Source organism: Juglans regia, chromosome 6, assembly GCF_001411555.2.
Source record: "Juglans regia cultivar Chandler chromosome 6, Walnut 2.0, whole genome shotgun sequence".
Taxonomy (NCBI): Eukaryota; Viridiplantae; Streptophyta; class Magnoliopsida; order Fagales; family Juglandaceae; genus Juglans; species Juglans regia.
The window spans coordinates 27,758,623-27,773,810 of NC_049906.1; the positions used below are offsets into that span (position 1 = coordinate 27,758,623).

Genomic DNA, 15,188 nt, shown 5'->3' on the forward strand with positions numbered 1-15,188 from the left:
AAAGAGAGGTACCAGACTCGAAATACTCAGCTTAGGAAAGAAAATAGACAAGGAAATTGAAACACATACAACTCTTTATAACGTGACCATATTTTGAATAAAAAGTATTTTTGAATGAAGAGTATTTTTTGTATAATCATTTCTGAATCTGTCGTTACGTACCCAACAGAAAAAGCTTGTTGTCCAAATAAAAATTAAGGGAAGTGCAATTTTGGAGTCAAGTTGACATAAACTAGTCACGTTACTGCCATTTTCAGACCTTCCTCCATTTGTTTTTGTAACAAAATTTAAAAAATATATATATATTTTATATTATTCACTTTAATTCCCTTCCGGATATGGGAATGGGAAGAGAGAAAGAATTTTAACTATTATTTTATTTTGAGTTTTATTACAAATCAGCAACTGTCCACGTCACACACCCCACACAACATGACGTGAAAATTTGTTTTTTTTTAGGATGCAGGGTCGTGAATAGTGACTGATGAGAATAATTTTTCTTTTATTCTATGCTTTGGACCATCAATTAAGATAAAATAAAAATAAATAAATAAAAGAAAATAATGTTCCCGTTCATCATAAATATGTCATATCATTCCTAATAGCACATATTAATGTGATATATTTTAAGCGTTTGTATTTATCAATCGATTAAGTAGTATTTGTTTAAAATGTATCACATGAAAAAATATATGACTGAAGATGACAAAATCTAAAATGAAGAAAAGTATTACTCGAGAAAACTAGGATAGGAGTTAGAATTATTATAAGGGTCAAATCTTGAACGTTTAAAATCTTGACAAAATCTAGGCTCCATTTGGATGTTAAGAGTATCTCAGATGATTTAAGTTTCTCTATGAATAATAATTAGTTAAGATGTTTAAGTGAGTTTTGTATATTCTATTGAGATTATTTGTATATATGAAGCATGTTGAGATATGTTTAATTTTTTTATGAAAAATTAAAAAAGTAATGGGTCATATCAATTATTGGATTGTTGTTGTAATGATGGGATAATAATAATAATAATAATAAATGATAGTTGCAATCGTGAGTGTGTAAGCGCCGTGTAATCAGTTTGAAAGAAGTAAATAAATACAGAACTCACATAATGAGAAAATTAATTTTTTAATAGTGGATCTCACTCTTTTTTAAAACGATTATACGGTATTTACACATTCTACAATAGTATGTAGCATTAGTCGTATATATTTAGATGGAGAGTATATTCATCCATATAAAACTAACTCAGCCTAGGATCGATGGGGGAGACGGAGGGATATTTCAGTTACATACTGTGCTCACAGCTCAACTCTCTGACCCACTACCTGTTTGTTAATTCTCTATATCCAATGCATTACATCATTTTGTATTGAGTTTTGTACAATTTGTTGGTATGGCCAAGAAATCCTTGCGTCTGTACAAAAAAGATGAACTATTCATAATCCATCATTTTAACTCAACTTGGGAAAATTACAAAATATCCCCATTTTAGTCAAGCTTTTACCACTTTTTAGGGAATATTTTTGGCAACTTCTTTGCATTTTTTAACCCTTTTGAAAACGTCATCGACCGACTTCTCACGGCAGCCAAATTTTCCTGCTTAGCACATACCAGTTGAACATCATCTTTTCTTAAGTTAATGTTCATGAATTTTTTTTTTAAAAAAAAAAAACATCAATGCAAGATGAAGATACTGCCTAGAAAAAGAAGGAACCAAAAAAAAAAAAAAAATCAATGATCACTAATTTGCATGCATGCCTATAAATACCATGCAATGTGGATGGCAATGGATCTTCATTCAAAGACATGGCTGTAGTACTCTCTGTCCTTGGCAGCTGGGTTTCCATGAACCCCATTTCCAATATCCTTCTACTAATTCTGGTCTTCTTCATTCCACCTCATATGGCTCTTTCTTTAACTTTTGTCAAGATCCCCTTGCCATCAGGTGTCACTGCTGCTGCATCCATTGGCTTTCCTACCGCCCTTCCTAAAGACTTCTATGTGAGTGTCCAAGATGGTCGAATCCTCAAATATCAAGCAGCCACTTCTAATTTCTCAGATTTTGCCACTACAGGGAATAGGTTAGTATATATATGACAATTTCTTATTCTCCCATACTCTATTCAAGTATATATAGTAGGGTTCACTTCATTTGTCTATTTCTCTTATATTTGAGGCCTCGAGTAGTTTGAACAGAGCCCCGTGACTTCTAGCACATATATGTATCAGAACAAAGCCATACAAAATGAGATGGAATCATACACAGTAATCCATTCTAGCTAGCTGATTACAGGCTCAAAAGAACATGCATATAATGAGCAATATCATCAGCAAAGTATCTGAACATTGACCTTAATTAGATATATATGTTCTTTAATCTCTGTGTGTATGTGTGCCTCAATTTGTGCTATAAATATTTCATGTTGTTGTTAATCTGATTCAGGTCCAAGGCGGTATGTGATGGCCAAACTAGTGGAGACTTGGAACCAAGATGTGGGAGGCCATTAAGTTTAGAGTACAACCGTGCACCCAACCAGCTCTTTATTGCTGATGCATACTATGGTATCTTGGTGGCTGGGACTGACGGAAGGCTGGCAACCCAGCTTGCTTCTGCCGTAAATGGTGTGCCCTTCCGGTTCATTAACGGTTTAAGCCTCCACCCTAGGACCGGAGATATTTACTTTACAGAAAGTGGTGTGTAACAGCTAAGGTTCTTTTTAATGCTATGCTTTATCTTAGAGTCCTTAGTATCTCCAATCAAATTTGTTGATGTAGTACATTTTAAGTAATTTCTTGAGATTTATTGGGGGTAAATCAGTGTACTTACTATATATCATGCAGGAATATTGAACAGGCAGTTCTGAATAATGACAGAACAGGAAGTTTACTGAAATATGATATGAAGACAAAACAGGTAACTGTGTTGCTAAGGGGGCTTTCCGGAGCTGCCGGGGATGCAGTCAATGCAAATGGTGATTCTATTCTGGTCTCAGAGCTTATAGGAGGAAGAATTCAGAGGTTTTGGCTTGAAGGTCCCCAGATTTATACTGCTGAAACTCTCATAATCTTCCCAGGAAGGCCGAATAAGATAAGGAGGACACCAGGGGGAGACTTCTTTTGGGTAGCTGTGAATATATTTAAACCAGATTCACAAGAAACTGTGCCCACCAGGATAAGGATCAATCGAGACGGAAATATTATGGAAAAAGTGTCACTTGAAAATGAATATAACACCACGAGAATCACTGGAGTTGTGCAGTTTGCTGGGGCTAGTTACTATGTAGCGTCTCGATATACCAACTTTGTTGGTCTCTATAAGTACACCTAAAGAGTTCTGCTACCACTGCAATGGCGGGACTTGAACAACCACTGGCAAACCCTACTGAATAAAAGTTTTTCAATTTTCATGCTATCTATTCTTCCATATTTGACATCATTACAGAATCCATTTAATGTAAAAGATGGGATATTCTGGACATTTCACAACTTGTCAAGCGAATAGAAATTGATCAAAACACCTCATGTTTTACACTAAATGTATGTTATTCAATTCAAATGATGAAAAGGGTCTTGTTTGGAGGGAATGCAGTACAGGAAATCAAGTGAGTTTCCCCAAGCATATCACCAGGAAGAGCTGATACAAGATCATCAACCATGCATGCAGTGTAAAAACAGGAATATTTAAAGCTTTATACTTTATTTTAGTCCCATATATAGTATGCCTCAAGGTTTGGTGTTTATCAAAATAAATTAGGAATGAAACAAGTTTCTCCATAGCACTTGGTAGGCACTCAGCACAAACAAACTGAATCTATTGGCTAAAGTACTTCAGGGCAAAAAAAAATTCAACTAAACCCACACAAAGAGAAGCTCCCGTTGGCTCCTCTCACAAAGAAAGTCTCGCCTCCATTGGTGTGTGAGTGAATAGTAACTGATACATAGTAAATCCATTTTCAATATTCTTTTCTTTCCATAGGTCTACCAATGGATTTTTCCAGACGGTCAATCATGCCCATTTAATTAGTACCCTTGAATTCATTCTTGACAGAAGGATTCCTCAAATTTATAGACCAGTTTTAGGTACTTAAAGACTAAAGTAGATGATAATTGACCAAATATACATACGCCTGATGTTGCAGATCCATGCTTGGTCATGCGACAAGATTATGTTTCGAACCTTTGGTCCTCCCACAAAAACTTCTGTATTAGAGACTATATTATATGCCCAACTCTTCTGATGCTATCTTGGTTGTTTTAAGTATGTATGTATGTATGAACTATACATATTCATCTTCCTCAGTAGTCCTATCGACAATCACTAGAATTTGGTTTGGTTAGAAAAGGAAAAGAATAAGGCTTAGAGGTCTTTGGCATGAGGCAGAAGGCAAACTTCGATTCTTCTTTCTAAGATTTTATGAAATAAATTTTCCACCATAAGGGCTGAGGAAATGTGGAAAATGGGCTGATGAAATAGGAAAACTACAAATGATACTGGTTGATGCCTGGAACAGGAGACAGATTCATCTATCTCCTACTACAATAGATGCTTCACAGCACAACTTTTGTTATTCACTCACAGAAAACAGTAGTTTCAGTTCCAAACGAGACACATGGAAGAATTGATCAGCTAATGCTTTTAGATCACATCTAAGCTGACTCACACAAGCAAAAATTCATCTAAACTTTCCTCCGTTTATTTGAGTAGCAGCTCAGATAACTTTAATCCTGTAGACTAATTCCAGAAAGGAAGGTTGAGAGATTACTCTTTCAAGATTGTAAAAAGAAAATTTTGACAAATAGCTATTTTCTTGTCCCTAAGGTGATCTGAAAGCTTCACCGGCATAACGCACGCTTCCGAGCTCCTCTTCAATGCGGAGAAGCTGCAACCAAAAAAAAATCCCAGAAACAATATATTGTGATGAGTAACAGTCATGAAATTCGGTCGATAAGCGAAAAACGAGCACAAGGACATTCTGGGAACATCAACGTCAATTCCAAAGATGCATGGGCTTCTTTGTGTAATCTATCAGGACTTATGAGAAACATCAGAATGTATTACTCCATTTGCAATATTTAATATTAGTCGGTCATAAACTTATGAAATTGGGTTGAATTAGACCATACAATCAGACCAAACTTTCAAAAGGTTATATGAAATATGAACAGAGAAGATAACTAAAGCTTACAATTTACCTGATTATACTTGGCCAACCGCTCACTTCGGCAAGGAGCTCCGGTTTTGATCTGTATGATTGAAGATACAATGGTCAACTTCAAAGCAATAACATAGATATGAATCATAGTAATGTTGATTAATCCAGCAATTAAAACCTGTCCACTAGCCAAGCCAACAGAAAGATCAGCAATAAAGTTATCCTCGGTTTCACCACTACGGTGGCTGACCATGACGCCCCAGCCTGCAGCTTTAGAGTCAAGTGCTGCTTGAACAGATTCAGTCACTGTACCAATCTGGTTAACCTGATATTGAATGGACAAAAGATGAGCTAAATCAGCATAAACATAGCCTTTGTCCTCACAATGATGAGTCCAGGTAAATTTAGTAATTACAAAAGTTGAAGATTGAATGGATTACAAAGGGAAACTCTGTAGAAAATGAGGGAAAGAATGACAGCTACCCGAAATCAGAAAGGAAAAAAATGAAAAATATAAAATTTATAGCTTCATTATGAGTGAATCGGCAAACTATGGGGGGGGGGGGGGGGGGGGGGGGGGGGGGGGTGAATTATAGATGCTTGCCTTTAGAAGTAAACCATTGCAAGCCTTTTTCTGAATGGCTTCAGCTATTCTCTTTGGATTTGTAACCAACAAATCATCTCCTACAAGTTGAATGTCAACAGAAGACTGTAGTGAAGCCCATGAGCTCCAATCATCTTGATCAAAGGGATCTTCAATTGATACAATTGGAAATTCTTTCACAAAATCCCTGTAGAGCTCACAAAGGCTCTGTGCTGAGTGCACGTGAGCTCCATCATTGGGTTGTTTCTTGAAGTCTAGATCATATTTCCCATCTTTAGTGAAAAACTCTGATGCGGCAACATCCATTCCAATTTTAATCTGTATTGTCATTCCAAAGCCACATGAGCAAAATCTACGTTTCAAACAAAATATACAAAAAATCACTACCTCATACCTTGCCAGTGTAACCAGCCTTTTCAATAGCATCCATTAGCAATACCAGTCCCTCTCTGTTATCCTGAACGTTGGGGGCAAATCCCCCTTCATCTCCAACATTGCAAGCATCTTGTCCATATTTGGCCTTAATAATTCCCTTCAATATATGATAAACTGCTTTCTCAAAAAGATAGACCAGTTAGTTTTCTCATCATAGATGATGGGCATTTGGTTTAATTATATAACAAGCTAAGAACAAACTACATGTTCATAATGACAACACAAGTCTTTAATTAGTAAAGACCCAAGCATTGCATAAAAAACTCAATCAATTGCAGTATGCATGTTATAATCATGCTCCATGTTGAATCACATCTAACCATCAGAGTTCCAACCAAAAAACAAGGCATGTGTATGGCTGTTAAAATAGAGCCAACAACGAATGTACCAACTCAAGAAAAGGCAACTGTGGCAAGAAGAGAATTAATTCGCTTACCTTCACTACCCATGCGGAGTGCCTCTGCAAATGAGGTCGCACCTACTGGTAATATCATAAATTCTTGCATGGCCAGACTATTTCCAGCATGGCTGCCTCCATTTATCACATTAAAAGCTGGAACTGGCATAACAAGCTCCTTTGTTTCTGACAGTTCTTGGATGTGCTTGTACAAGGGCAACCCCTTTGCTCCTGCACCTGCTCTGCACACGCTTAGGGATACTCCCAATATAGCATTAGCACCTAATTTTGACTTGTTTGGAGTACCATCGATCTCAAGCATAATAGCATCCACGTCAGCTTGGTTCCTTGTTAACAGAGGGAAAAAATGTCAGAGCTATAACCTACAAACAGAAGAATTAACTTTCCATCTCTAACAAGTATATCTAAACATACATCAAGATCTACGAGAATCACTAAGCAAGAACAATAAAGTTGGCAAAAGCTAGGTGTCAACAGGCTGAGAAATGAGCACACCATACAAAGTAGCTCATTTCAGTCGTAGCCTGATTGAATGACAGTCCAGTTAGAGTGACTTAGTTTGTAACCACATGCTATTGAATTGAACTACAAGAACTTTCCATAGATTTTTTATTTTTTTTTACTTCAAGTTAGTTCTTTTCTTCACATTTTTTATTTGCTTAACAACTATAAAAATATATATATATATATATATATATATATATATTTGCTTAACAAGCAATGCTTCAATTCAAATTTTCCATACCTACCAGTAGAATAATCTCTAACTTGTATGCCATGATTCCTAAAAACCAGACGCTCATGTATATAGTTTACTTATAATACATCCAACAATCTATTTCATTTATGGTGCACAATTGGTATGAGACTCATCCGGGACCTCTACTACAATTTGAAGGCAGCTACTCAATATTGAGCAGTGTCACTGCAGTGGCTATATGGTTAATAAAACCTCCACTACAATGGCTATAACATTTGCATGTATGAAAAATACCTCATAGTTAGAACGGAATATCCAAAACTATATTCAAAATAATTATTCTGCTTGCTTTATAAAACTTGTAACAAAACAAAGATCTTGTCTTGATTTATGAGCCTTCATTTCACTTCATAATTCCACCTTCACTGGACTCCAAAACAAATTCCAAGCTTCAAGGAAAATTAATTCTTATTTAACCTACATTGAATCTTTTTTCAGTTAAAAGAAAAATACTTTCTCCGCGAACTCTTTTCCACACAAACAAACACTAGGCTATTAAAAATGTGAGTAATATATCAATGACAGAGAAAAAAACATGTACCGAACATCGACGCCGACGAGCTTAGGGCCAAGGATTTGGTTGATGTTGTTGACGGCATGTTGGACACCTTTGCCTCCGTAAACGCTCTTATCCCCGTCTCGGAGCTCCAGGGCCTCGTAAATCCCCGTGGAGGCTCCACTGGGGACAGCCGATCGGTAGAGAGCATCGGTGATCAGATCGACCTCAACCGTCGGATTGCCCCGGCTATCAATGATCTGCCGCGCCTTGACCGACCTCACCGCATGCTCTCTCGAGGCCTTAACGACGGCCGGCGCAACCGCGACGGAGCATTGAACAGTGAGTGGGCGGAGTTTGTTGGGCTTGAAGGGAGTGGAATTTTGAGGCTTTGGTAAGGGCTTTGAGGGGATGAAGGGCTTTTGGAGGAGTTTGGTGGTGGTGGCGGCCTGGGAAGCTAAAGCCATTTGTCTCTGTGTATTGTTGATGAAATGAAAGCTCAACTGTTCAAGATTCTTCGGGGAGGGGAGAGGCAGTGTTTGGAGAGAAAGAAAGTTGATGGGTTTTTATTGGGAAAAGAGTGGGAAAGTCCGCCGAGGGCCGATAAAAGCTAGAAAGTGTGTTGTGTTTGACAGTTTTGTGTGTTGTTGGGTGGTTGGAATCGGAAAGACAGAAGTAGACGCGCGTTGAGAATTAGGCCACGAGGGGGCAGAGGCGTAATTACAAAAGGTTAGGTGAGTGTGTTTGTGTGGGGTCCATTTCCTCGTTCCACAATCCACGCAGACGTTGAGATTTTGAAAACTATATCCACGAGAATTTCTAATTTTTCCTTTTGAATTGAGTGCATAGATGGAACATGCCGGATACAGTGACATCCGACACACAGTTGGTAATAATTTTTAAATGAATTGAGTTGAGTTGAATTATAAATAATAATAATCTCATTGAGATTGATTTAACTTTTTTAAGTTGAGAGGAGTAAGTTAAAATGTATGAAGTAGATTGAGATGGTGGAAGAGATATTCAGGGTTTCGGATGGATAAGCCAATGTGTTGGAGGGTCCAAGTCTAAGGCTTCAAGAATCGGGATTAGTCTGCAAGCCCAGGGATTCAACCTACGGACACGTGGAGGATAATGCAGTGAACAGATAACGCCTCTGTTTGATAAGGAAGGTTATCCTACCAATTTATTCAAGAGTTATCCAAAATAGATTCTGAGGGTTAGTCATTATCATCACCTTTATGCTCCTATAAATAATACCTAAAGGTAACGTATTTGGCATTCATTCATATACTTAGATTGAGACCACTTCTCTCTAACTTAGGCATCGGAGTCCCATTGAGCACATTGTGCTGCCATCCCCTTTGTTGCAGGTCATCCGTGCATCTGGTGGTGTGAAACACATCCTTAACAGTGGCGCCATCTGTAGGGGATATCTACAGACTTCAACGTGACTTTCACATGCCAACTATCACGCGATCTCAAGCAACCCGTGACCAAAAGATGAATAGGACAAACATAGAAGTGAAGTTGGCGAAAGCTGAAAAAAAGTTGAAAAAGGCGACAACAATGGTTGAGCAACTGCAAAACGAGAACGAAGAGTTGAAACAACAGAATGCTGCAACACCACCTACCCAACACCTATCAAACCTAAGAAAATCTTTTAGTGTGCTTCACAATTATAAGATGAAATTGAACCAGGTGAAGTGTGCTTTTGGGGTAGACTTGGGAATATTTTTGGGCTTCATTGTCTCTGAAAGAGGCATTAAGGTAAACGCTGAAAAGATTGGCGCCATCTTGAATATGAAGTCGCCGTAGAACATCAACAATACCCAACGGTTAGCGGGTAGAGTGGCAGCCTTAAACAAGTTTGTTTCAAGATACACGGACAAATGTCTCCTTTTTTTAAGGTTCTACGAAAGATACACCTATGGAATGAAGAATGCAATCGGACTTTCCAGGAGTTGAAGCAATACTTATCCAACCCGCCTCTGTTAAAGCAGCCCAATCAGGGGGGACACCTTGTACGTATACTTCGCGGTATCCCCCCACGCCGTCTCTACAGTCCTTGTCAAAGAAGAGGAAGCTATACATGCGCCAGTATATTACACAAGTCACGCATTGAGGGGCGTCGAGACTAGATACCCGCAAATGGATGTTGGCGTTCACATTGGTAATAGCTGCCAGGAGATTATGATCATATTTCCAGGCTCACTGCAAAAACCAGATAGCTCAGGAAGATTGCTCGGATGGTCAGTGGAACTCAGCGAATTCGACATTGATTGCGTGCCTAGGAGCACAGTGAAGGGGCAGACTTCGACAGATTTCATCGTCAAATTCATTGGGTTCCCAAAGGAAGCTCCAACTGCACCCCACCAACAACCTTGGCTGGTATTCGTTGATGGATCTACTTGTCAAGCGGGAAGAAGAATAGGGATCTACATCGTGGGAGATGGGAGACAAGAGTACCACTACATGACCACATTTACATTTAAAACCATCAATAATGAAGTCGAATACGAAGCTCTGATAGTCGCAATCACAAAAATTCTAGGTGCCATGGAGATTGAAGCAAAGGTAAAATCCCAACTCGTGGGAAAACAAGTAACCGGAGTGTACGACTCAAAAGGGTAAAAGTTGAAGAAGTATCTAAGCCAGGTGTTTGAGATCCGCGACCAACTTGCCTATTTTAGCCTCGAGCAGATACCAAGGGAGGGTAGCATAGTAGCAAACAGGCAAGCTAAAGCTGCCTCTAGGAGGGATGGGGTGGAGAAAGAAACAACAAAGAAGATAAAGAGGAATGCATCTCGATTTTTTAGGGTTGATGGAATCCTGTACAAAAAAGGCTTTGCCGCCCCATTGTTAAGGTGCATCTCACTTGAGGAAGCCCAATACGTCTTGGCGGAGATACACGAGGGGGTCTGCAGCAACTATTCTGGCAAAAAGGCTTTGGCAAGGAAAGCCCTTAGGGCGGGATACTGCTGGCCCAATGCCCTCAGAGACCCCAAGCAATTTGCGAAGAAGTGCATCAAATGCTAGATCTATGCTCCCGTCCCACATTGTCTCCCTTGCAATTTTTTTCTATCACCGCCCCATGGTTGTTCGCTCAATGGGAAATTGATCTGGTAGGTCCCTGCTACCCAAGGAAGGGAGGGGTAAAACATGTAGTCATTGCTATAAATTATTTTACAAAATGGGTAGAGGCACAACCCCTAACAACCACAACGGCAAAAGTCATCACTAAATTCCTGTAGAAGAACATTGTTTGTCGGTTTGGAATCCCCCACAGTATAATCTCTGACAATGGGAAGCAGTTTGATTCATAACATTACAAAGAATGGTGCAAAGAGCTGGGAATCCAAGCCAAGTACTAGTCACCAGGGCACCCACAAGCTAACTGGCAAGCAGAGACGACAAACAAATCCTTACTTGAAATTTTAAAAAATAAGCTCACGGACAAGAAAGGAGAATGGATGGAAGAACTCTCAGGGGTGTTGTGGGCCTAAAGGGCAACTATGAAGACCCCAACAGACAAAACACCATTCACATTGGCTTTTGGGAGTGAAGCAGTGGCCTAGGTAGAAGTCGGCTTGCCTACGCACCAAACCCGCCATGCCACCCAACCCAAAAATAACAAGGCGCTGGAAGAGCACCTTGACCTCTTAAAAGAGAAAAGAGAAGAAGCTGAGATTCAAAATATCCTTAACAAAAGTAAGACGGAGTGCTACTTCAACAAATGAGTCAAACCCAGATCTTTTAAAGTAGGCGAGCTGGTACTCAAAGAAGTGGGAGTGACAACACAAGACGAAGGAAAACTCGAACCGCGATGGGAAAGGCCATACATAGTAGTCACTAGCAATCGATTGGGGTCATACTGCCTCAATGATAGTCAAGGAAAGAAGTTGCAATACCCTGGGAATGCTGAGCCTTTGAAGGAATTTTAAGATGTATTTCTAACATGTATTCAATAAAGCAAGATCAATAAAGGCAGATAGTTGTTCAACTTGCATGTCTCACCCTAGTGTTACAATCACCAAAGTCGAGTCCAAATACTTGCGGTGCAGCCAATGGGCGTGGAGGTTAAGAAACCCCACGACCCGTACTTAGCCACCAACGTCGAGTCCAAAGACTCGCAGTGGAGCCAAGGGGCGTAGATGTCAAGAGACCCCACGATCCCCCTACTTAACCACCAAAGTCAAGTCCAAAGACTTGCGGTAAAACTAATGAGCATGGAGATCATGAGACCCCATGACCCCCTTACTTAGCCACCAAAGTCGAGTCCAAAGACACTCGGTGGAGCCCATGGGAGTGGAGGTCAAGAGACCCCACAACCCCCTACTTAGCCACCAAAATTGAGTCCGAAGACTCGCGGTGGAGTTGAAGGGCGTGGATGTCAAGAGACCCTACAACCTTCCTACTTAGCAACCAAAGTTGAGTCTAAAAACTCAAGGTGGAGCCAACGGGCATGGAGGTCAAGAGACCCCACGATCCCTTACTTAGCCACCAAAGTCGAGTCCAAAGACTCACGATGGAGCCAACAGGCATGGAGGTCAAGAGACCCCATGACCCCCCTCACTTAGCTACCAAAGTCGAGTCTAAAGACTCGCGATGAAGCCAACAAGTGTGGAGGTCAAGAGACCCCATGACCCCCCTCACTTAGCCACCAAAGTCGAGTCTAAAGACTAACGGTGAAGCCAATAAGCGTAGAGGTCAAGAGACCCCACGACCCCTCTACTTAGCCACCAAAGTTGAGTCCAAAGACTCGTGGTGGAGCCAATGGGCATGGAGGTCAAGAGATCCCATGACCTCCCTACTTAGCCACTAAAGTCAAGTCCAAAGATTCGCTTTAGAGGTCAAGAGACCCCACGATCTCCCTACTTAGCCACGAAAGTTGAGTCTAAAGACTCGCGGGGGAGCTGATGGGTGTGGATGTCAAGAGACCCCATGACCCCCTACTTAGCCACAAAAGCCGAGTCCAAAGAGTCGCAATGGAGTCAATGGGCGTGGAGGTAAAGAGACCCCACGACCCTTACTTAGCAACCAAAGTCAAGTCCAAAAACTTGCAGTTGAGCCAATGGGCGTGAAAGTCAAAAGACCACATGACTCTCACTAAGCCACCAAAATCGAGTCTAAAGACTCACAATAAAGCCAACGGGCGTGGAGGTCAAAAAACCCCATGACCCCCTACTTAGCTGCGTCCAAAAACTCACGGTGGAGCTGGTTGGTGGTGGAAATGTAGCAGGGGGCAACCTGAGACCACTAGAGTCCTACAACTCTAGCTGAAAATCAAGCAAAATTCGGACAGCGGTCAGCAAATTCCGACATAATCCCTTTGTTGGGTAGCTAATCTTTTAAAAAATTTTAGGAATTCATGTTTTAAGGACCTGTTTGGGAACACAATTGTTTTCAAATATTCTCAAACTATTTCATTATTATTCTCAAAATATTCACTAATTTTTTACTACTATTTCATTACTATTCACAAAATATTTTATTATTATTCACAAATTATTGAATTACTATTTACATGTATTATGATATATTATTAATATCCAAATGAGTCCTAAAAATATCTTTTAGAAATTCTAGTTTTTTTATGGGATATAAATTCTTGTTTTGATTATACGTGGATGAGTCTAATTATCATGAAAAACTTGACGGGATATCTTTTGGTTGGGGATGTAAAAGTGGTTTCCATACCACACCACATTTAAGATTAGTTCTTTTAAATTCTCATACCACATCATATTTTTTAGGGCCGGTGTAACACCTCGTTTAATTAACTCTTGATTAACCCTTAAGTACTCTAGATTAGCCTTTTATTTTTGGATTAATCACTTTCATTAAGGTTGATAGTAAGATTAGCATTAATATTGGTACTTAGTGTTAATGAGCTAAGAATTAGGGAGGCTAGCCCATTAGTAATTTTGGTGAGACTTTTTAGGACCTAAGTGCATTCGTGGGCCTAGCCCAAGAAAACCTTGAACCAAGCTCTTAGGAAATCAAGACTAGTCTTGGCCCAAGTATAGGAAGGTATAAGGCCTTTGGTGTAGATTGGACCCTTGGCCATTTTCAAGTCCAAGGGTTTCCTTAAGCCCAAATCACACTCAAAGTACCCAAATTAAGTTTTGAAAATTGGCTAAGGCCATTAACCATCATACTTGAGGTTAGTGCACTTTAAGTTGTGCTTTGAAGCTTAATCATGCTTAATCTTTTCTTAAACTTTTTAATTCAAACTTTCTTGAATTAATGCTCCCTTAAACTATGGTTAGACCATGTTAATACCCTAGCTAAACCATTCCACATGTCATTAAGAAAAATGACATAACAAGCCCAAACCATGCTTCAATCGGTTTTGTGCATCATCCTTTGTAATGCTTGGGCTGTTTTGCCCTTGGGCCCAACATTTTGTGGTTTGTCCTCAAGGGTAATATGATCCTTAAACTCTTCTTGAGACCCTCCCAAACTCAGTTTGAGCCTTGGACGAAATTGGTTGCATCAACCAACTCAAAGAACCAAATCGGGTGCACCTTAGTCTAGTTTGTGTAGGAACCATTTGGATTGAATTTGAACCAGCCTCTTACCATGGTTTGCTCCACCACCCCACACCACCTCCTTTTCCGCCCAATCATCAAGAAGTCCCATGACCATCATGAATGATTTTGACACATTTTTTCTGTCCAAAAAATCCAAAACCGAACTGATTTTCTGCCACCACAAAACCACCTTCACCCACCTGTTGTCAAAGGTGGTTTGAGGGATCTAGGTCCAAATGATGCCCCACGACCTGGAGTCATCTAGAGGACCCTTTTAGCTACTATGGAGAGGAAATGAAGGTAGTTTAGGGCACTATTTCATTCTGTACAAGTGACCTAAGCTCATGCAAGCAAATCTGAAAATTTTTCAGATTTGAGCACCTCCAACTTCACCCAATCACCAAACACCCAAGCCAACGTCCCTCACCCCTTGGCCACCTATAAATACTTCCCTCCCCTTCTCATTTCACCCACACCACAGCTCTAAGTATCATCTTGAAGCTTGAGAACATTTCCCCCTCTTAGAGATCAAAAGAGTGCAAACCGAGTGAGTTTTTGAGTGTTCGTGTGTAAGGCAGTCTAGAGTGCTTGGAAGGCCATGAAATTTGTAAATTTTCTTCCTTTTGATCTTAGCTAGCATGTCAAGCTGCTTTTTTTCCAAGTGTTGGTACGAAATGTGGTTGAGTTTGAGAAGGTTATGATGCTTAATGCAAAACCGGGTCAATTAAAGAAAGGTTTGAATGATTGAATGTTTTTAATTAGAAATTTAGCTATGGCATGTCC

General features: G+C 39.9%; 2 protein-coding genes across 2 annotated transcripts; one reads left to right on the plus strand and one right to left on the minus strand.

Moving 5' to 3' along the window:
- Positions 1–1,809: 1,809 nt before the first annotated feature.
- Positions 1,810–3,331, plus strand: LOC108979946 (strictosidine synthase-like). The gene is made up of 3 exons (XM_035690739.1): positions 1,810–2,084; positions 2,447–2,638; positions 2,845–3,331. The coding sequence occupies exons 1-3, from the start codon at positions 1,810–1,812 to the stop codon at positions 3,329–3,331; spliced, it is 954 nt and encodes a 317-aa protein (XP_035546632.1).
- Positions 3,332–4,498: 1,167 nt separating this feature from the next.
- LOC108979951 (enolase 1, chloroplastic) lies at positions 4,499–8,521 on the minus strand. The gene is made up of 7 exons (XM_018950754.2): positions 7,915–8,521; positions 6,632–6,939; positions 6,155–6,309; positions 5,761–6,078; positions 5,335–5,481; positions 5,197–5,247; positions 4,499–4,883 (listed from the first exon to the last, which is right to left on the minus strand). Exons 1-7 carry the CDS (start codon positions 8,334–8,336, stop codon positions 4,818–4,820), a joined length of 1,467 nt encoding a protein of 488 aa, XP_018806299.1. The 5' UTR covers positions 8,337–8,521; the 3' UTR covers positions 4,499–4,817.
- Between the last annotated feature and the right edge of the window lie 6,667 nt (positions 8,522–15,188).

Bases quoted from the DNA above. Each gene is read 5' to 3' on its own strand.
- LOC108979946 (XM_035690739.1), top strand. From the start codon at position 1,810: ATGGCTGTAGTACTCTCTGTCCTTGGCAGCTGGGTTTCCATGAACCCC. The intron at 2,085-2,446 runs GTTAGTATATAT...AATCTGATTCAG, and splicing joins TTTGCCACTACAGGGAATAG to GTCCAAGGCGGTATGTGATG. The intron at 2,639-2,844 runs GTTCATTAACGG...TATATCATGCAG, and splicing joins GTAAATGGTGTGCCCTTCCG to GAATATTGAACAGGCAGTTC.
- LOC108979951 (XM_018950754.2), bottom strand. From the start codon at position 8,336: ATGGCTTTAGCTTCCCAGGCCGCCACCACCACCAAACTCCTCCAAAAG. The intron at 5,482-5,760 runs GCAAGCATCTAT...ATTCAATATCAG, and splicing joins GCAATGGTTTACTTCTAAAG to GTTAACCAGATTGGTACAGT. The intron at 4,884-5,196 runs GTAAATTGTAAG...TTTTGGTTGCAG, and splicing joins GGTTGGCCAAGTATAATCAG to CTTCTCCGCATTGAAGAGGA.